General features: G+C 54.7%; 5 protein-coding genes across 5 annotated transcripts; 3 read left to right on the top strand and 2 right to left on the bottom strand.

Annotated features, from left to right (window-relative positions):
* Positions 1 to 74: 74 nt before the first annotated feature.
* On the top strand, positions 75 to 1,060 carry BROUX77_004557 (uncharacterized protein; the record flags this gene model as incomplete). The annotated part of the gene is made up of 2 exons (XM_073749332.1): positions 75 to 327; positions 423 to 1,060. 2 exons carry the CDS (start codon positions 75 to 77, stop codon positions 1,058 to 1,060), a joined length of 891 nt encoding a protein of 296 aa, XP_073605014.1.
* A 216-nt stretch (positions 1,061 to 1,276) lies between these two features.
* On the bottom strand, positions 1,277 to 1,924 carry BROUX77_004556 (uncharacterized protein; the record flags this gene model as incomplete). Its single annotated transcript, XM_073749331.1, has 4 exons — positions 1,277 to 1,542; positions 1,628 to 1,638; positions 1,735 to 1,817; positions 1,901 to 1,924. The coding sequence occupies 4 exons, from the start codon at positions 1,922 to 1,924 to the stop codon at positions 1,277 to 1,279; spliced, it is 384 nt and encodes a 127-aa protein (XP_073605013.1).
* A 378-nt stretch (positions 1,925 to 2,302) lies between these two features.
* On the top strand, positions 2,303 to 3,051 carry BROUX77_004555 (uncharacterized protein; the record flags this gene model as incomplete). The annotated part of the gene is made up of 2 exons (XM_073749330.1): positions 2,303 to 2,491; positions 2,584 to 3,051. 2 exons carry the CDS (start codon positions 2,303 to 2,305, stop codon positions 3,049 to 3,051), a joined length of 657 nt encoding a protein of 218 aa, XP_073605012.1.
* A 646-nt stretch (positions 3,052 to 3,697) lies between these two features.
* On the top strand, positions 3,698 to 7,712 carry BROUX77_004554 (uncharacterized protein; the record flags this gene model as incomplete). Its single annotated transcript, XM_073749329.1, has 9 exons — positions 3,698 to 3,718; positions 3,844 to 3,948; positions 4,035 to 4,210; positions 4,272 to 4,982; positions 5,049 to 5,710; positions 5,779 to 5,915; positions 5,985 to 6,089; positions 6,154 to 6,550; positions 6,610 to 7,712. The coding sequence occupies 9 exons, from the start codon at positions 3,698 to 3,700 to the stop codon at positions 7,710 to 7,712; spliced, it is 3,417 nt and encodes a 1,138-aa protein (XP_073605011.1).
* Positions 7,713 to 8,138: 426 nt separating this feature from the next.
* BROUX77_004553 (uncharacterized protein) lies at positions 8,139 to 9,161 on the bottom strand (the record flags this gene model as incomplete). Its single annotated transcript, XM_073749328.1, has 2 exons — positions 8,139 to 8,187; positions 8,248 to 9,161. The coding sequence occupies 2 exons, from the start codon at positions 9,159 to 9,161 to the stop codon at positions 8,139 to 8,141; spliced, it is 963 nt and encodes a 320-aa protein (XP_073605010.1).
* Between the last annotated feature and the right edge of the window lie 4,126 nt (positions 9,162 to 13,287).

Below are 13,287 nucleotides of genomic sequence, written 5' to 3'. Positions count from 1 at the left end.
GTGCGCCTAGTTTATCTTTACTGTTATTTTCGCATTCGTACTTCAGGCTCTTTTTCGCGCCGGCATTTATCGCCATGAACCCGTCAACCCACAGCGCCGTCCGCCACGCGGCGCGCGGCCTCAGGCTACGGCCGATGCTGGCCACCGCCCGGCGCTCGGCCTCTCCCAGGCTCGTCGTCGCGCCGGCCGTCTCACAACGCGACTTTTCCGTTCTCAACCGGCCGCCGCCCAACTACACGGGCCACATCCCCCTCACGCGGCTAGAGCGTGCCGCGCTCGTCGTGTCGTCTGGGATTGCCACCTTCCTGGACCCGGCCCACCGCAACGGTAAGCCCGCGACCTTCCGCCACTCCCCTGGCACCGCCGCAGCACACTGACCAGCACGCTACGGCACTGCCGCTCTCGTTTTTATGGCCCTGTAGATATGCTCTGTGCTTTTGGCGAAACCACGGTCACACCGTACTTCATCTACCGCCTCCGTGACGTCATGCTGGCCGATGCCACCGGCCGCCGGATCCTGCGCGACCGGCCGCGCATCACCGCTGCATCGCTGGACTTGGGCCGGCTGCGCGCGCTGCCGTCAAACTCGGTTGGCCGCACGTATGTGGAGTGGCTGGACCGTGAGGGCGTGTCGCCTGACACGCGCCTGGACGTCAAGTACATTGACGATCCCGAATGCGCGTATGTGTTCCAACGGTACCGTGAGAGCCACGATTTTCTGCACACGCTGACAGGCCTCCCGATTGTGCGCGAGGGTGAGATTGCCCTCAAGGCCTTCGAGTTTGCCAACACGCTGATTCCCATGACGGGCCTGAGCACCTTTAGCTACTTCACTGTCAAGGGAGACCAGAGGCAAAGGCTGCGCGATATTTACTTGCCTTGGGCCCTACGCAATGGCCTGCGTGCCAAGGAAGTCATCAATGTATATTGGGAGGAGTGGCTGGAGAAAGACGTCAACGATCTCCGGAAAGAACTCGGCATTGAGCCACCGCCAGATATGCGCACGTTGAGAAAGAAGGCCAGAGAGATGAAAAAGGCACATCAGGCAGCTAAGACTTAAGATAATGGTAAAACAGGGCCAACACCTCCCTAAAAAAGTACAATCTGAGAAATGTTACGCTCTATTTTGTGTAACTACATTATAGATTATAGGCGTTTCGTCGTTTATGGGGCGATCACCGCTACTTTGCTTCACACTGTATTTTATTGCACAAGGCCTCAAGTGCATAATCTTTTGACACACTGAAGAGAGCACACCCGAATGCTTCTTCTCTCTCTAAAAGTCCAGGTCATCATCCAAATCCCAGCCCTTGCGCGTAACTACAATCTTCTCCTGCTCCTGCGCTTCCGACACAGCGCTCAATAGTTGCTTCAGCTCAGCTTCAGTGACCTTCTGGCGCAGTTGGCCCGTCTGTGCCAGCGTTAGTAGCCGGTCCTCAATCTGCGACGCGCGCGCTTCGTTGACTAGCCGGATACGGCCCAGGCGATCGGCTGCTTCGGGGTGCAGGATCTGGTTGAGCATGGACTGGCGAGCTTCAGCCACTGTTGCGAAGATGTACTTGTTAGTTGCCAAATCTCATTCTGGCGCTATTGGTTCGTCTGGGAGAGTCCCGCCTGGGCTACGTACTGTCTTGCTGTCTGTTGGCATACCACATGGTTAGTTCCTGCGCTTCTCACTTGTCCCCTTCTGTTGCTACTAGAGCCCAGCATAGCCCGCCGGTTGTTTCCACATACCTCTGCTGCTCGGCCTTCTGCTTCGATTCACCGCCGCCTGCGGCACCCTTGGCGCGGAGCTCGTTCATACGAGCAGCACGAATCTGGTCGCGTTGAAAAATTCATTGGGCCGCATGTTAGCTATCAGTCATGCGCGCAGTGAGGCACTCCCCTCGGGCGAACTCACCTGAGCAAGTTCAGCGTCATCCATTGTTGCAACTATGATTGAAGATCGAAGTAGGTTACTTTGTGTTGATTCAAAGATACTTGGCGTCAAAAGATGTGAAGACGATCTAGTGGGACATGTCAATGGTGACGTTGTGCCACTTCAAGACAAGGGTTTGAAGAGGGGCATATCCATAGGGTTATTGGTCAGACTCGGTAGGGTTACAAACCCTCGTCAACCTCAGGTTCCTTGTGATAACAGCTGCTTCTAAGCTGCACAGTCTCCCTGGGCTTGTTTGTTTTGGTTGGATTCGCATACCGCCCATTCAACCACCTGCCTTGTTGGCTCCGTCAACCGCCTGTCCGCTCCCGATTCTGCCCTCGACTGCCCTGACTCCACACATCCATCGAGTCGCCTGCTCCAATGAGCTATCCCCTCCAAGTCCCCCGCACACCGCCTAAACGATCGCACGCCGCCATGTCACATAATCGCGACAATCGCGTATCCTTCCAGGTGCGCGATGGCTACGGCCGCCAGCAGGAGCCGCAGGACGCAGTACTCGCCGATGCGCAAAAGATCACCGAAGACCAGCGTGCCGAGATTGCTCAGGCCGTAAGTACACCGCTACCCGCCGCAAATCAAGATGCGCCAAGCGCCCGAACCAAACCGTGCCGCGCTGACTGGTGACATATTTTGAGCGCTAGTTTGACTTGTTTGATCAAGACCATGACGGCTTTCTCGACTTCCACGAGTTCAAATTCGGCCTGAAAACCCTCGGCTTCGACCTCCAAAAAGCCCGTGTCTACGACTTGCTCACCACAAAGGGCGTCGCGCCACCGTGGCACCCACAGAACGAGCCGTGCCCCGGCCCCAGCCTGCGGATCACGTCGCCAGTCTTTGAAGAGGTCGCTGGCACGCTGATGGCCAGCCGTGACCCGCGCGAAGACCTCGGCCGCGCCTTTGACCTCTTTGATGTTGACGGCGACGGCGTCATCTCTCTCGATGACCTCCGCCAGGTCAACAAGTCCATCAAGCAGGGAACTTCGGCTTCCGAGTCGGACATGGCCAACATGATTTCACAGGCCGACCTCACCGGGAAAGGCGGCGTCAATCGCGACGAATTTATCGACATGATGGTGGCGGCCAAGCGCCGTCGGGGCTATGGAAAATAGAGTTAGGGTTAAATGCTGAGTTTCGGGTTGGGCTCTCTTTTTTTGCGCGTTGTCTGGTAGTGCTAATGTCTTTGAAGCAGCACAGTTTGGAGTTTTCTTTTAGACCGAGTCGGCTAATGGACCGCTGCCTCTTGATCGTCTTGCCGTTGATTATTTTCTTAATAGATTGCCTCATGTGCAGTAACGAGCCGCATCGACTCTATGATGTGGATGGGTCATTAGGGTTGACATGTGGTAGTGGCGATACACGGCAAAACACCGGCAGATTCCTGCCTCTACCCCCGGCGGCCATGTATCACCACTGACAATACTTGACATACCCTTATTGACCTCTCACAAACCCTCGGCTGTTGGTTGTTTTGCCCACGGTTCTTCATATCCATCAGCCTTCAATTGGCGCGCCTACAAGTCTGGTAATTGTCGCCTCTCCCCAGCCCAGACCTCGGCCAGCTCGAGTCTTTCTGCCGTGACTCCCACTGTGAGAGCTCCCTGGCCACCGCAATCTCATCTCGGCCACTACAAAGCTCTCCCTCCGCCAAACGACCACAACCAGAACAGGGGAGCTCCGGGCGCAGGATCGAGAAGCATCCGCGCCGTCTGATTTCTCCCATCGTCGCCTCACACAAACAATGCGCAAGCCAAGATCATGGACGCCGATTGGGATGAAGTACGTTTGGCCCCGCCCGCCCTCCTCCGGTTCTGTCTGGGACCCCGCGGTAGCAGGCCGGCACATGAATGCCCATCTCTATCAACACTCTACTAACGCTGCTTCTCCGCCTCTCTGCAATCCAGGTCTCTCGAATTCCGTTCCCTCTGGGAGCAAACGGAAGCCAGAACGTGCTAACCTGCATGATCTTCGACACCGCGCTGGAGCTCTTGTGGACCGGCTACTCAAATGTGCGTACCGTCGACTGACTGCACATGCTGCGCCCATCTTGAACTTCCTATCTCAATCTTGTATACTGACTGGCTTCTGTCGCAAGGGAAGAGTCACATCGTTCTTTGGCTCCGAGCTGCGCCGTTACAGCTCTTATCTCATTCACCCCACCGTCGAGGGCCCCGTCCGCCAGATTCTTGTTAACGATAAGGGTGTTCTGGCCCTCGGCTCCAAGACGCTGCACTTTGCTCAGCGGGGCGGCCTGCCCATATGGAACCTCCGGTAGGGAAAGCCCAGGTCCTGCCCAACGTCTACTTGGTCGCTAACCACTAGAGCTACATAGCCACGAAGCCATGAAGGACCTCCAGTGCATGAGCTATACCTCCAAGGGCACCTTTGAGGTGCTTCTGGCTGGCCTCCAGAACACAATGCTGGTGGTTGACACCATCAGAGGCGAGATTGTCCGCCAGGTGCCCACCGAGTACCAGTACCGTATCATGAAGCGCAGCAAGTACATCTACGCCGCCACCGACACGGGAAACGTGCACATCATCGACCCTACGACCTTTGCCATAATCAAAATTTGGAACGCCCACTCGGCTTTGATCTGCGACATGGATGCACAGCATGACTTTATCGTGACATGCGGCTTCTCCTACCGTGCCGGCCAGAACTGGATGCGCGACCCGTTCCTCAACGTCTTTGATGTCAAGAAGATGGCATCGACGCCCCCGATTCCCTTCCCGGCAGGAGCTGCATTTGTGCGCATGCACCCGCGCATGTCTACAACAAGCATTGTGGTTTCGCAAAAGGGCCAGATCCATGTCGTCGACCTCGTGAACCCCAACGCGAGCACTGTTCGCCAGGCCAAGACCCTGACCTTTCTCAACATGGTCGATATAGCGCCATCTGGTGAGGCCGTCGCATTGGCTGACGGAGAAGGCCATCTACATCTCTGGGGGTCTCCTTCCAAAGTACAGTTTGCTGCTGGAACAGCGCCCGAGTTTCCCATGCACGAAGACCCAACCCCTGAAATCGACTGGAACGGAGAAGTGTAGGTCTCTCTGGATATATTCGACCTTTGTCTATCGTGTCACGGCTAGCTAACAATCCTTTCAAGTCCTTTGAGCAAGGTCGGTATGCCCTACTACAGAGAAGCCTTGCTCTCGGCCTGGCCACCAATTATTGCCGAGCTGGCAGCGCCTCCAGCGAAGCTCGACCCCCAACTACTAGCTACCCTCAACAAGGCCGAATGGGGCCTGTACGGGCCCAATGTCCGACGACTCACGAGAAATCTCGTGGAAAATACCAGAGACTCAGATAAGATATCGAATCCTGGAATCCAAACGCCAAAATTCCTTAGCGAAAAGGCCCGGGCTTCGGGAAACCAGGCCGCAGCTGCGTCATCGAGCGCCCTAGAAATGGCTAAACAAGCCGGGGCTGCTGTAGAATCTCCGTCCGATATTCCTGCGCGGTACAAGAATGTCGAGATCAAATACAGCAAGTTTGGAGTCGACGACTTTGACTTTGGCTTCTACAATGAAACTTGCTATTCGGGGCTCGAGATCCATATTGCCAACTCGTATGCCAACTCTCTGCTCCAACTACTCAACTACACTCCCCTTATCCGCAATGTGGCTTTGAAACACACAGCCACATCGTGCGTTGAAGAGAGTTGCTTGTTGTGTGAGCTTGGCTTCCTCTTTGATATGCTCCACAAAGCAGAGGGGACGATCTGCCAGGCCACAAACTTACTCAAGGCGCTGTCTACAAACCCTAAAGGTAGGCTAACAGCCTCGAAGACCCGGTACAGGTATTGCAATACTAACAAATACCCACCCCGAATACAGCTATACAGCTTGGCCTGCTAGAGGAAGATCCACATGGTAGCAATCTCTCCCATCTTTTGCAAATGCTGGCCAGGTTTTTGCTTGAAAAGATTACAGCTGACTATGGCCATATATCGTCTCCAAACGTCATGGTGCCCGTACGTATTGATAAACAATATCCCCTTGCAAAACGAGCACGTGCTAATCTTGAGCGTGGCTTGCTTTAGATCTTCAACACTGAAGCCTCCAGTCTTATACGGTGCTCGCAGTGCAAAACAGAGTATACCCGGCCAGGTCAAACAATGGCAACGGATCTTTTGTATCCTGACATGGTAAGCTTCTCCCATTTACCCTTCGGTACTCCCCAAACATAAACCCCTTACTTACACAATCAAGGTCATGCGCGGTCCCAAAGCCCCCAGGGTCACATTTTCCCATCTCTTAAAGTCCAGCATTGAACGCGAGACAAAGTCCAAAGGCTGGTGCCGAGTCTGTCAGCGCTATCAGTCTCTCTCGACCAAGAAGACAGTTGTTTCGGTGCCCGAGGTGCTAATTCTCAACTCGGCCATAACAACCGCCGACCAGAGGAGGTTTTGGTGCACGCCAGGTTTCTTGCCCGAGGAGGTCGGTATTGTGGTTGACCGTGGCCAGGTCTACTGCTGTGAAGGCGCTGATCTCAAGGTGCTCCAGCAGCAGGAAAGACACAACATCACAGTCTACTCTCTTATCGGCATGACGCTCAACATTGACGGCGGACATGGTAATAAGCCTCATTTGGTATCTATGATTGATGGTACGTGACCCCTTTCCTCGCTGTGAACGGACTCACGTCTAACCCTGTTTACTCTATAGTGTCTCATTGTGAACCCCAGGCAACAGGACAACGTCAGTGGCACTTGTTCAACGACTTTTTGGTTCACTCAGTGCCGACCGAAGAGGCTATGAACTTTGCCTCGTGGAAAATGCCATCGGTCATTGCCTTCCAGGTCAAGAAGGCTAACAACACTATTGACCACACCTGGAAGCAGCAGCTCGATACACGGCTGCTTTACAAGGGCTTCGCGCCGCGCGAAGGAGTCGAGATTGTGCACGGGCTAGACGCAGAGACGGAGAAACCCGACGAGAACACCATCATTGCGCTGGACACCGAGTTCGTCTCGGTCAAGCAGCCCGAGATTGAAATGACGTCGGACGGTGAGCGGGAAACCATCCGGCCGATAGTGTACGCTCTGGCGCGCGTGTCCGTTGTCCGCGGCAACGGCGACAAGGAGGGCGTGCCCTTTATCGACGACTACATTGCTATCCGCGAGCCAATTGTCGACTACCTGACATCGTACTCAGGCATCCGCCACGGCGACCTGGACCCGCGCACGTCGCGCTACGACTTGGTCTCGCTGCGCGTCGCCTACAAGCGCCTCTGGCTGCTGCTCAATCTCGGGTGCAAGTTCCTTGGGCATGGTCTCAAGCAGGACTTTCGCGTCATCAACATCAAGATCCCCCGCGTCCAAGTCATCGACACCATCAACCTCTTTTTCCTACAGAGCCGCCTGCGCAAGCTGTCGCTCGCCTTCCTTGCCTGGTACTTGCTCAAGGAGGACATCCAGCTCGAGACGCACGACTCCATTGAGGACGCGCGGACTGCCCTCAAGCTGTACAAGAAGTACCTCGAGTTTGACGATGCCGGCATTCTCGACGCCATGCTGCAAGATATCTACGCAAAGGGTCGTGAATGCAACTTTAAGCCGTCTCGTCCCGCAGCTGCTATTACTGCTGGCGCTGGCGCCGGCGTTGCCAACGGCGCTTCAACTACGACGCCCTCTGCGGCAGCACGCAGCACTACGCCACCATCGACCATGGCCGCAGGGGCTAATACCCCTGTTACGCCGACGCCGACGCGCACTGGCACGGCGCTTGATCCCGCGTGGTCAGGATACCGGGGCGGCAGCTGGACCTGACGGACGGGGAAAGAACAAAGAAATACGATATATTGAACAAACCGCTGGATGGGTGGGTAGAAGGCCAGGAAGAAGAAAGGCATGTAGAGTTATAAAGCACGAGACTTGATTAATATTGGACAGCTCGAGTGCATTCGTGTTCAAAGTATGACGTCATACGTGGATAGGTATATCGACCTGTTGACTAGTTATTGTTTTTCTACATGCATAACTACATTGGCTTGATGTGATATCAGTCTTCCCAGAAACACGCCCAAAACGAATAAACGAAACAGAAAAGTCATAAGACGGCGTAACAAAGAAAAACGAAAACATTTGAGTTGCAACTAATTCTCCTGCTGGTGGTGCCTCCAGGAAAAGGGGCGGCCTGTAAGAGACGAAGAAAGAGAACGAATATTAGAAAGAAAACGTACAGATTGTCATACTCTATTTTGTCAACCAGCCAAGATAATCAGCAACAATCAAGGTAACCATTCTATACATGGCACGTTAGTAAAACAAGACAACCGGTGATGCAAAGGAAAGAGAAACTCACGCATGGGGAGCGATGCGGACGTAGTAGGTCCCGAAGCCGCGGTAGAAGCGGAGCAGGCCTTCCTGACGCGCCACCTTTGCAAAGCAGTCGGCCATTCCCCTATACGGCACCTTGCCGTCGGGGCCGGGCTGCTGCTTCTGCAAGCGCGTCTTGACAAAGTCAAACGGCAGACTAAAGAAGGACGCAAAGAAGCCAGCCGTCGCGCTCGCCACGAGCGTCTGGGTGCGCGACGACCAGGCCGTGTGCTGCTGCAGGCGAGCCTTGGACTCGCTGAAGAAGGCCAGCTGGCCAAAGTTGAGCGCCATGGCGCGCACGACAGTCGGTGCCGCGCCGGCCCACAGCCGCGCGACGCCCTCGTGGCGCGCAATCGAGCCGAGCGCGTCGACGACCGACTTGTAGTTCTGGCGCTGGGCGGCCGGCTTCAGCCCGTCGCTCTGCATGCGGATGAGCGCGAGGTCCGCGGGGTTTCCGAGCATGGCGGCGCAGCCGCCGGCGAGCAGGCCGGCGGTGGCGCGCTCGGTGAAGCCAACGCGGCGGCCGTGGTCGGCCGCCTGCGCGCTGAGCGAGTGCATGAAGGTGTCGAAGAGGCCGATGCGCGCCGTCGTGTAGACGGCCTGGCGCAGCAGGCCGGCCGAGAGGCCGGTGTACAAGTCGAGCACACGGCCGCTGGCGACGATGCTGCGCGTCACGGAGAGCGCGGTGGGCCGCGGGCCGGTGGCTCGGCCTTCGCCGGCAAGCTGTATGCGCACTTTGATCATGTCGACGGGCTGGATCACGGCGGTCGCGGCCATGCCGGCGATGCCGCCGTTGGTGAAGGGCAGGATGGCCCGGGCCACGGGCGTGTGCAGGAAGTCGACGCCGGGCGCGGAGGTGCCTGACTCTGGGGGTGTGGTGGCGTGGATGGCGGCTGGCATTGTGGGGGCGGGTGAGGCTAAGGGCGAGAGGCTCAAAGGGTTTGAGGGGGGAGGTTTTGACGGGGTGGCGGTTGTGTAAGTTGGAGCTGAGGCTGGAATAAAGATGGAGGGTAGAAGATGACGATGACAAGCTTAGGGCTGTGTAACGACAACTATCTATATTTGAAGAGGATGGAGAAGTAGCAAATGGAAAAAGTATTAAGGCCAGAGGCGTGTCAGAAACCAGTGTTCTTGTCTGTTGCCGTGTCTAGCAGATACGGGAAGAGTGTAAGATAGCAAGAGAGGTTGGTGTGCAGACGATAAGCGGCAGCGCCCATGCACCACGACATCAAGACAGCAGACATGCGGCTATAAGTAGGCGTGCCAGTGTCGGCTACCCCAGGCTTACTCTTCCGATGCCCCATCACGTACCTGGGACATTCTCGGCCAAGCGGCTGGGGCAAGTTGCAAGTGGTGGTGTGGTGGTGCCAATCTGGAGGCTGGTGGCTGATGATGGACAAGACAGCTCCTGCTGACACGTCCACGCAGTCGCAGGCGTCCACGTGCAGCGCAGAGCTGCTAGTCAAGATAAGATAGGTGGGCGGGTGTAAGTGGAAGCAGGAGATGGGAGTGACAGTGAGTGGCAGCAAAACCATAGCTACTCATGCATGTAGTTACGTTGGCACTGTAGCGAGCTTGGGGCAGACCTCCTCAAGGCTCTTGGGAGCTTCGACGGCGCGTGTGTGGGTACATGGGTGCCGGGGCGGCAAAATAGTCGGCGAATCATGGCAAATCAAATAGTCAGACAGGAGCCGGGGCGAAGGCTCAGACACTGTCAACCGCGAAGGGCAGCCGGACAGCAATAAAGACGCAGCTTTATATGGCGCAGAGGAGCAGGACATGACGGAAAGAATGTGTACAGGCGCAGTTGCTTTGCCTGCAAAATCTACAAAATGTTCAGATATATGCAAATCTCGAGAGGCCGAGAGACGTCGAGGAGGCGAGGACTCGGCTAGCTCTGTGTAGCCATGATGTACCCAAGTACCCTGACTTGGTCGAGGCAGTATCCCCCCGTTCCCGTTTGTGCCTTCTTGTTTGAGCAGTCTCCAACCACGAGCCGCTGATAGAAAAAGAAGGCACCGTTTTTTCTTTTTACCCACGGCTATTTCCTTTACTCCGCTCGCACCTGCCCGTTGAGGTTCTAGGCGGCAGGTGCAGCCCAGGCATGACATCATGCGATAATTGCGTGCAAAAGGCAATCCACGTAGTTACTTCCGCTTGGCACTTTGTACAGCATGCAAATATTATGCCGGGCGCTTGAGAGCAATCTATCTGCTCCCGGTCTTTTTTCGGGGCATCCAAGGTTACGAACCCCCAAGCACAAACCAAACAAAAAAGAGGCCGGAAAATACAGGAAGGGCGGCAAAACATTATTGTTAGTGACGCAAACGTGTGGTTAGGGCTGCTGATTGCCCCGGTAGCCTTCGGGTCCAAGCTTCTCCAACTTGAAGCACTTAACCACTAGTCAACACTAAGTCCATGCCGACCAGGCAGGCTTTTTTCCGGGTGCTGACTGGCCTTGGCCCGCGGCCAATCAGCTGGCGGCAGACGGTTTCCTGGTGGTTGTGGGAAGGGCCTCAGAAGTAGCACCAGACTCTTGATAATGCTTTGGTCGAAAGATGGGCGGGGAAGGGGGTTACGAGTAGTCGTTGCTGGCGGTCGCATGAACCTTTTTTGCCGCTGCCGTCCAAGGCTCGGCCCCATATTGGCCAGAAAGCCAAACGGGCCATGGCACGGACAGAGACGGGGCCATGGGCCGGGCCCCGCTGTTGTTTCGCGGGGAAGTCCATAGGTATTCGTATACGCTGGGATGTTATTGACGTGTTGCGCCTGCCGTCTGGGTTCACGCGACAGGCTGATCAGTGTGTCTAAATACGTTTGTGAACCTGGTCAATGGGCGTCGTCTTACATTTGAGTTTGTCATTTTTTGTGCACGACGTTGAGTGCTAGCCCTCAGACATAACCCCTTGGCCACACACGTGACATTCTAACCCTTGCATCGGTGTCTGTAGGGTTTTCCTCCGGCGTGATGACTATTCCCAGCCCAGGAGATGAGATGATGAGAAGAATGCGACATGGCACGCGATACAGGATGCAAAGATCCCTCAATCAGATCGAGGACAGCCTCGCTAGAATTTATTATGCGTGGGATGGGGTTAGGGGGGCTCCCTGGATAGGCCAGAAAAGAAAGGATAAAAAAAGGAGGGATGGTTTGGTCGGGTATCGCTTTGGGAGAGAGCTTGTCAATTTTTTTTTTCACGGGAGATGAAGCAATAGGAGAATTCTTTTCGTTCTCCCCTGTATGCTGGCCCATGTGTGGATGGACTCGATACAAGCATAGCCAGCTGTGCTACTAGCTTTGTCTTGGATGCTGAGCTACTCTAGATCCAGAAGAACGACGAGGGAAGACTAAGCTATAGTCGAAAGCTACACGTTGCCAATTAGAAAGATGTTGTGCAAATGCTCTTGTTTTTTTTTTTTATTATTCGACAGGGAGCTTGGATTCTTTCTGCTGTGGCTTCGTGATCTGTCTGGAGAGAAAAGGACAGAAGCGTGGTGGAAGCAGGAGAAATGAGCAGCCAAGAAGTGCACATGTGAAGAAGAATCATTACGCAAGGGATGCGAGAGGGCCTGAATGCAGGGAGACGGAGTTGCTGGGCATGAGGGATATTAACGTTGCAGTGGTATAACTAACATGTAGCCAGCGTGCGTGTTAGTCCTCGAGAAAGGCATATGTGTGCATGTTTTGTTTTACTCAGCATCCCAACAGCCTCAGGCGCGATCCATTTGCATGCGTGATATTGCAATGATGTTGGCCCATTATCTTATTCCTGGTTATCTAGTCTGACAAGATTCAGGACCTGTGGTCGTAATCCCCACGGATGGGAGGAGGAAGGATTTGCCCTCGTATGCCTGACACACGGAGGCCCTGAATATTTGCACTTGTGCCTGGACAAGGACAATGAAATAACCAACGGCATCCCTCAGCTAGCCCTGCACAAGGAAGACGCCAGCCAGCCAGCCCCAGGCAGGCTGGGCTTGGTGGGTGGTGTCATCTCGGAAGTGCCTGTGATTAATGCTCATACGTGCATATAGATGTGCAGATAGACATGCTTGGCTATAATGCCGGCTTTGCGGCGTCGTTTGTGGGGGGGCAGAACTGTCTTGTCGTCTGCCGGACTTGGGCAATGTGAAACTTGACAATTTGGCAGGGCACAAACAAAATGGCGGCAAAGAGACTCGGTCGGGGAATATTTGGGTGTGTGGTGATGGTAGTTTTTGTGCCCTTTTTGTACAAATACGAAATAATGTGTTTTTTTTATTACTTTGTGTCTCGGTCGCAGTTGGATTTCGCCGATGGGCAAGCAGTATAAACAAAAAGAGCAAGAGCAGCAGTGATCGGACGGACTAGGTGGACTTGGCAGTTTCCCTCTGGGTCGGAAGCAAAGACGGACCGGGCCCCGTCACACACTCACGCCCACGCTCACGCTCAAGGGTTGCGGAAAGTGGAATGCTACAGATGCATTCTTTGTAAGTGTGTGTCTCTATTTGTAAGTCTAGAACTCTTGGGCTTGGCGTGCTGGCAATAAGGGGCCACCCACCCATGGCAAGGAAGAAGAAAAAGAAAAAAAAAGATGGTCGAAGAAAAGCCTCGCAGGCAATCCGACCAGGGGGGCTATACTTCTCTCAATATCGCTGGCGGCTTGACATGTATGTAAGCACCCAAGTCGTTGATCATGGCTGCCCACTCCCACTCATGCTGTCCGTCTCTCGATTCTTCATGTGTCGTTGTCGTAACTAATACTTGTTTTAAATTTGCCCAAATTATCGAGTCGGCCTATGATCTCCACCTCCAATGTTGCTCTTGCCTTGTGCGCCCCTGGTCATAGGTGCCTGCTATGGGTGGCCCGCCGCCGGGGAAGCAGTTTCCTCGATCAGTTTCAAGCTCTGGGTGCTGGCTGTAGCTTCTCCGAGGAGCTGGGGAGGGTGGATAGGGTCCACTTTTGATGTAGCTCGTTTTTTTTTTTTTACGATCTTGGCTGATAACCCTTGTGGTGATATAACCCTGGGATATTTTTTTTTCTCC

The sequence above is a fragment of the Berkeleyomyces rouxiae genome (assembly GCF_048999995.1).
Source record: "Berkeleyomyces rouxiae strain 22BRR77 chromosome Unknown BrBRR77_ptg000004l, whole genome shotgun sequence".
NCBI lineage: Eukaryota > Fungi > Ascomycota > Sordariomycetes > Microascales > Ceratocystidaceae > Berkeleyomyces > Berkeleyomyces rouxiae.
Note: the sequence above shows the minus strand (reverse complement) of the source record. Positions and strands in the feature narration are given on the sequence as shown.